This window comes from Syzygium oleosum, unplaced genomic scaffold (assembly GCF_021117445.2).
Source record: "Syzygium oleosum isolate NSW1041296 unplaced genomic scaffold, Sole_v2.1 Sole_v2.17, whole genome shotgun sequence".
NCBI lineage: Eukaryota > Viridiplantae > Streptophyta > Magnoliopsida > Myrtales > Myrtaceae > Syzygium > Syzygium oleosum.
The window spans coordinates 7,535,908-7,543,685 of record NW_026607501.1 but is presented as its reverse complement, the minus strand read 5'-3'; the positions used below and the strand labels follow the sequence as shown (position 1 = coordinate 7,543,685).

The 7,778-nt window shown below is 42.2% G+C and overlaps 1 protein-coding gene across 3 annotated transcripts; it reads left to right on the top strand.

The window, feature by feature from the left end:
* The first annotated feature begins 1,310 nt into the window (after positions 1-1,310).
* LOC115678717 (probable inactive poly [ADP-ribose] polymerase SRO5) lies at positions 1,311-4,806 on the top strand. Of its 3 annotated transcripts, none has more exons than XM_030602130.2 (6): positions 1,311-1,527; positions 1,966-2,543; positions 3,625-3,866; positions 3,962-4,098; positions 4,207-4,302; positions 4,445-4,806. In XM_030602130.2, the coding sequence occupies exons 2-6, from the start codon at positions 1,978-1,980 to the stop codon at positions 4,457-4,459; spliced, it is 1,056 nt and encodes a 351-aa protein (XP_030457990.2). In that variant the 5' UTR covers positions 1,311-1,527; positions 1,966-1,977; the 3' UTR covers positions 4,460-4,806. The 3 variants fall into 3 exon arrangements, with proteins under 3 accessions (XP_030457990.2, XP_056175343.1, XP_056175344.1); XM_056319368.1 differs by having other exon boundaries at positions 1,945-2,543; XM_056319369.1 differs by having other exon boundaries at positions 1,311-1,601.
* The last annotated feature ends 2,972 nt before the right edge of the window (positions 4,807-7,778 follow it).

Here is a 7,778-nt window from a genome sequence, read left to right as displayed (position 1 = left end):
CCATAATCTTTCATTTTCATGGATATTTAAGACTTGACAACCCAAAAATTGGACTACGCAGCTCAAATCCACATAACTCTTATTTCCGAGCCCTAATCGAAAAATTATTCCGATAGGACTAACGAGGATTGCGAAGTACTTACTAGTCGTTGCGTTACTTAGTCGGAACGGTCGGCGAGGACCCGCGCGTACAAACCCTCCCTTTCTCTTCTTCCCTTTCTCCTCTCCTTTTTCCTTTTCTTCTCCTCTGTTTTTCTCTTCTGTTTTCCCGACCAGCCGCTGCTTCTTCCTTTTATCTTCACTTTTTGACTTTTCTTTTCTTTTCTTTTCTTTTTTTTCTCCTTCGGCCTAAGTCTTTTGACCTGGTCAAAAGAAGAGGCAAATATTACAAAAACGGTGGGTGAGAGAGACAGGGTGGTTGCCCGTTTTGGACGTTATGGTCAAGGATAGTTCCAAGGGAGCTCTTGCCTTCTCACGTGGTTCAAAGCATCTCATTCCAGTGCTGGGTACCCCCTCTATGTTTGTGCTTTTCCATTTTATTCTTTTCGATAATCTTATATTACAGTGTACTTAATTTGTAAATTTTTCAATTTTAGTGCACTAATTATCCATAACATGAAGCAATATGTTCTTGCTTTGTTTCTCGTCATCACTCCGGAGGTTCAATTAGTTCCGCGAACGAGCTCATTTAATTCTGGGAAAGAGCAATCATTGGGTTCTCGGGCTGAAGGCGTACTTAATATGTAGATTTTTGAATTTTAGTATTTATAGCGCGAAATAATATTTCCTCATTGTTGCTTTGGCACCTAACTATAGAGTTTCTATTTGTGATGGAATATCGGGACTTCAGAGGTTGAATTAATTCCGCGTACGGTCTCAATTAATTATGTGAAAGAGTGATCGAAGCACTTCCGTGCATAAATATTATACCTTTCACGTATCACCAATAAATTATATACCGATGATTAATCAATCTTATCAACTGAAGCTTTCAGTGTGTTCCGTTAATCATACCTAATAAAGAATTATTCCATTTTCAATGTTCTGATTATGCTATTTTGAAAATGACAAATTTCTATATTTTAATGTTCACCAAGTGTTTCTCAACATTCGTTGACAAAATCCCAATTGATTTACTTAAGATGTAAGGCACAATAATAGATTTTTTGTGATGTTTTATTTTTATTTTTATTTCCAGACAAAATGCGAAGCGAAAACGAACAGCTCAATAAGAACTGCATGCACTTCACAATGACACCGCCAAAGGAAGGTTTGAAAGGTAGAAGACCGTCACACAATACGTGCGTGAAAGGCATGAGGGCAACTTTGCTGGTTTTCTTCTATAAAATCCTTGTCTTACAACTCAAATCCCCCTCTTCCTCTTCTTCAAGCACAAACCCTATTCTCATTCAATCTCAGCCATCCACACACACTCGATCCATCGATCCCCCGCACACAGCAGACCAACCTCTGCTTCACTCGTTCCTTGTTCGTGTCTTTCACTAATTCTGTATCTGGAGAAATCGAGTAAGAGTCCTTCGTCTTTGCTTTGATCGCGGTGTTTCTTGAAGCCAACGAAATTCACTTTCCTGAAAACCTCTGTAAGCATCCAGAGATGTATGCTTTTGTTGCTGAGAATCAGAGTGTCGACCTTCTCATTTCTTGTCCGTCGGCTATCTTTGTTTTTAATATCTTGTTTGCTTCTTTCGACTAAACCTGGAGAATCTCTTGTTAGTGTTTTCGTTTGGTGATTTGCGCGGCTCTTTTTTCAATTGTCACTTCATGAATTAAAAGCATTTGATCTTCATTTGTTCCGCAATTCGATTTTTCTTTCTTCAATCCGTACCAATTTTGCAATCGTTTTTCTTTTAGCAGCTGTAAAATTTTTGTGAAGCGCATTTTTCTTTCTTCAATCCGTGCCAACCTCTCGTTATTTTTTTGAAGCACATTTTTGGAACGTTCCAGGTTCAACCCAAAATGTCGGACAACATCCATCAATGTCCGTCACCGACTGTCCACACCGTCACTCCTGATGAGGTTGCACACCAATTCAACCATCTGGCAATCGATGTCAACTGTCCAGATCTGAACGATCTGAAGGACGATCAGGATCCGGATTCGTCCGTCTCCGATTGCAAGAGCGTTCTCTCCAGTGATCAATCCGGTACTGCTCTGTCGCCGTTCATCGGCAGCGGGTTGATGGAACTCAGCGAGGGAAACAAGACCCACCGCTATATCAAGGAGAAATTCGTCTCACGGCTAGCTGCGCTGGGGGCACAAGTTACCGTGGTGGCAATCCACCAGAATTGCTACTCCAGTGTCTTGGCGAAAGCACAGGCCCAAGCTTTTCAACTTTGCTCACAGGCAGTACAGGAGAAAGGTGGCGGCGACACTGCCAACGTGACGCGCGCATGGTATGCGACTTCGAAGGAAGAGTTGTCCAAGATCTTGTGCTATGGCTTTGGCTACAGTGGGAAGCCTGAGAACAATGGCTTGTATGGCTGTGGAATTTATTTTGCTCCTCTTAATCATCCACTCGAAAGGTACTGAAATTCCCTTTTAAGATACTGTTTGGAAAGTGATACAATAACGAAGATACGTTAATTTAGCACGTTACTGTTGGTAGTTTGTTTGTAAAACAAACAACGAGGTGCCTTGTCCCACATCGAAAGGATGTGAATGTGCACGTGGACGAGATTTGGTACTAATCAACGATCATTTTTATTTATTTATTAAATTGCTAATTTATTATTATAAAATAACTGTTTTGTCATATTGAAACAAGATGATTTGTTCGCAATAAAGTGCGGTTATTTTTTAATAATTTAATTTCGAATTTATTAATTTTTGCCTAACAGTTATTAGGCGCTTTACAACCTTTGGAAGGGTGTGTCTATTCGGACATAACTTCTTAACCTTTGGAAAGTCGTGTCTGTTCGTACATAACTTCTTCACATTCAAAAGGTTGTGTTTGTTCAACGTATAAATATTTCAACGTTTTTGTTCATTAAGAACAACAATTTCCCATTTCTTCTAAGAGATGTACCAGAATTGCTATCTGGTATTCTCATTGAGACTTTATTGTATCCTGAAAGATTTTTGCCGGTAACCATTAGCAACGTTGTGGAGCAAATAATTCCTTAAAAAAAGTGATATCACGCCTCAAAGTCTGACTTCATTGTTCATCTCATTTGAAGTTGAAGTTTCTTTTTTTCTACAAATTAGGAGGAGCATATTTCCCCAACAGTTACTATATTTCCCTCGTAAGATATGATCGACTATATATAATAGAACGCCTATATTTCGCAATCATGTTGTTTTCGAACTCATGTTAGAATGTTGTGGATATGATGAAATTGTCGTTAGATGGTTTCTTGGTAATGCCTTGGTAGCGCTAAATCCGCCAATATTAATTGCTTAATAATCAAGAGATACTATGTGGAAAGTGGTACTATTACTAAGACATGTTGATTTAGCGCGTTATTGTATTTCCCTTTTAAGCTATAGTCGGTTAAATCTAGTAGATCACCAACGTTTCACAAACATGTTGTTTCTTGACTTACTTTAATATTTGTGCATGTGATAATATTGATCTTAGATAGTTTCTTTGCACTGCTTTGGCAGCATTAAGACCACTCCTATAGATAAAGATGGCCTACAACATATGTTAATTTGCCTTGTCATACTGGGGAAATCTGAGCTTGTCCGTCGTGGCTCGAAACAATCTCATCCCAGTTCCGAACAATATGACTCGGGCGTCGACAACTTATCATCTCCAAGGAGATACATTATTTGGAGCACCCACTTGAACACTCACGTGTTGCCGAAGTACGTTGTCAGCTTTAGAGCCCCTTTCCGCTTAAGAGGTAATCAAATTTTCTTTCTTGTTCCTACTTTCGCATTGACCATGTTTGTGTGTATGACTTTGTCTGTTCTATCAACTGGTTTGATGTATTAATAGGGTCACTGAGAACTCCCGAGAAGTCATGGGATCCTAATGCCCCGTGGATCCCATTTCGATATTTTATTTCGGAAATCTCGAAAATCTTCCCTCCATCCGACGTCAGCTTGATGTCCAACTATTATAAGGCCCACAAAGTAAGTGCCATATCAACAGTGTCATCAATTAGTTCTTGTCTTTCAAGCTTTTTTTTGTTTCTTACCTTCAATGTTGAATTATGTTAAAACATGATCAACATTTTCCAGGGGGGAAAGATTTCGAGGCATGTGCTGGTACAAAAAGTCAGACAAATTGTAGGCGATAAGTTGCTGACTCAAATCATTAAAAGATTCCGAGCTAAGGTGTGGATTATGATCCCTTTGATAGACAGTAATTCGAAAGCACTGCTATGTCTTAATGTCAAGTCATGGACATAGTGAGCTTGGGTTGCATCGGAATATAACATTGATGAGTTGATAGTAAATAATTTATTATGTTCTACAGCAATTTGGGGCGTGAAGCGGCTGATTATGGGACCATGAATGGACTTGAATAAGGTGGGACGGGAGGCGTATAAATAATATACAAATTCATTTAGATGAGTTTACAGCATACAGTGGCATGAGCTAATGATACACAAGATGTGGAGGAGGAGGCCCATCCGGATCAAACACTGACATAGTTGCTGACTCTTAGATAGGAAAACGACTCTTTTGGAATTTGTTTGAATTGAATGTTTGCGCTTGATTATAGCATTAAACTGCGGCTTCTCTTGGTCCCTATGTTACATGACTGTTTGTTTATAGTGGAGTATCACAACTCTTCTTTAGTTAACATGTTATGGGAATAATTTTTTATCTGTGCAATTATGTACGATATAATTACATTTCCACCCAATGACCTGTCACAACACAACGAGATCCTGAAACTTTTCTGGCTAGATTTGATAAAAATGGAGGAATAGTGTTGTAGCCAGAAATTTTTGGGAAAACCTTTTATCTTTAGCCACCTTTCTTTTATTGAATTATGCATCTTCATTAAGTGTGATCCTTGGTTTGTCCATTCAAATTTCCTCTATGGGCAAGTAGCTTAGTTATAGAGGTAGATGAGCCCTGTGAGCGTGTTTATAATCGGTAGTCGACCCTAGCAATATGGTTGAGGGTGGAATGGTTCTCTTTGTTTTGTAAAATCGTCTTCTTCTTTTTATATTATTATGAAAGGTCCTTGCTTTGCCTTTATAGATGCAAAAGTGCAACTCGAAGTTTTCCTCCTTTGAAAGGAAGCTTAAGCTGCTTCTTGGAGGTTCAATTCATGCCAAAAGGTCTTTTATCTTCCAGCATTTTATTTTTATTTTTTGTCATATCTTTCTGTTTGGTGGGCATTGGTCAAATTTTAGCCTAGTTTCAATCGATTGAATTGAAAAAAGAAAAGAGGTCAGAGAAATGGAAGAAGCCTAAGCCCAAGTCCCCGTTTTATAAATAGGTAGAAAGGATTTCTATTTGACTTGGACTTGGCTGCGTTCCTCGTGAATATGTCCATTTAACCTTATGGCTCAATCATTAATAACGTAACTGAGTAACAATCTTAGATGTCAAAGGTTGAAACTGAAATGGTATCATTCAGGGGAAGATTCACCTGTGTTTGCTTCTTTTCTTGCTCACCCATTTATTTCCCGGAATAGGGACTCCGGCCTTTTCTTTAATGAGTTTCGTTCTATTGAGGAAAGGGGAAAAATAAAGAAGATAAAAAAAAAATGTTTGGAAAGTTCTTCTTTTGATGGAAGACCAAAAAGCTTGCTCGACGCCCTTGAGTTGATACCCTGGGAGAATCTACTTCAGAGCATCATCTGTTTAGTTCCGGTGAGGATGGTGATAGGTCAAGCTTGCATATTGATTCTCCGGAAGAAAATGTTAATTCGAGTCTGAGGTTAATGGTAACTGTGCAACATTTGAAGCCGTGGCGACAGATGCTGAAGTTGGGAATGAGAATGTAACCTGTGATGTTGAAGGAAAGAACTGGACTGAAACTGTAGATGAGAAATGTAGCGGCTTGGCATTTAATTTGGAGGTTCCAATCAAAGGGGCCGGTAGAAATATTGAGATCGTTGACGGTGTTGATTTTGCTGTGAGTGTTGGAGAACTGGCGCAGGGATAAATTCGAGCATTTGTTGAAGATGCAATTGTTGACAATCTAGAAAATTGTGATATTGGTGTGTTTCGTCGGAATTGTTCTAGAGACGAAATATATTTCACTGAAAGTGTTCTTCGGCTGTTAATTAAAGGAGATTGGGTCCTGTAGTGATTCCAGACATAAAATATCTAGACAAATGGAAGAATCAACAACTTTATTCCAAATAGAACTACACAAACTCGAATCGTGTTGGAATTTAATCAAGACAAGGTTCGGAAAGCATAATTTTTACAAACGAACCAGACGTAAACAAACCCGCTAGAATTTAATCGACGACAAAGCTTGAGAATGTAAAAATATCATGCCGGAATTTGATCGACGATTGTTGACACCTATTTTTAATTTGCCCAAAATTAATTGCACAAAATTTAGGAGTTAATTTTCTTTAATTCCTAAAACAAAAAATATTTCTATTTAAATGCATTGCATATAGAATTTAGGCACATTTGCATTAATATGGTCTATTAGAGAAGCATAAAATTTATTTAAAAAAAAAAAATCGAGTCGGGCCGGGTCAGGACCGGGCCGACCCGGCCCGTTTCTCTTTCCCCCCACCCCCCCGCGCGGGCCCTTGGCCCGCTCCCTTTCCTTTTCTTTTCTTTCTCTTTCTCCCCCACGCAGGCCCAGCCCACTTCCTTTTCTTTTTTTCTCTCCCCGCGCGGACTGGGCTTGGCCCGGCCCAGCCCCTTCCTTTCTTCTTCCCCTTAGCCGGTCGCTCTCTCGCCCAGGTTCTCCCCTGCTCGAGACGTCACGCCGACGCACGGCGGCGCCGTTCCTCGGCGTCGCTATCCGGCCAGAGCAGGGCCGCGTGAGCACGCCGACGGGACTGGCATTAATTGCCAGTCCCGTCCTCCCCGTTGTCCCGGCTTCCCCTTATCTCCTCCTCCCTCTCAGCTCGTTATTCCTCTCTGCCCCGTCTCAGACCTGCTCCGCCCCTGCTCTGCACCGGCCTGCAAATGGCCACGAAAGTCGTGGCGTGGCGTAGGCCGGTGCAGGCCGTCGTCACGCCGACGCAGAGAGGCAGAGAGTGCTCGTCGTCGCCGGCTATAAATAGCCAGAGAGAGAGAGAGAGGCCGGTCGGCCAAATAGAGAGAGAAACAGAGCAGAGGGAGAGAGAGCGTGAGCCGAGAGAAAGAGGGAGACGGAGCGAGACAGAGAGACGGAGAACTCTTCCGGCGGCCACCGCGCCTCAGCCATCCATCCCCGTCGCCGAGCCGACGGCGTCGACACAGAAAGAGAGAGAGAGAGTCCCGGCCGGCCATTTTCATTGAGAAACAGAGGAGAGAGAGACTGAGAGACAAGAGAGAGAATAGAGAGAGAGAGAGGGAGCAAACAGAGGCCACGCCGGAGCAGGAAGGACAACCAGCAGCATCGCCGTCGCCCACGGAATAGCCAGAAAGCCGCCCCGACGCGCCGTCACCGGTGAGCCCCCGGTCGAGAAGCCCCTCTGTTTTCCCCTGCTTTTTAGCGTGGTTAGGCCGGGACTCGCGCCGGCCGTTTCGCGCGAATCTCGGCCCATACCGTCGTCGGTCCCGATCCGTAGTCGCCGTCGGAGGTGAACCCAAGCCGCGGGAGTCGACCGGATCGCCGGAGGAGGTCGGAATCCCTCGTTTTTCCACGCACCCGCCAGGCGTTCGACGAAATGCCT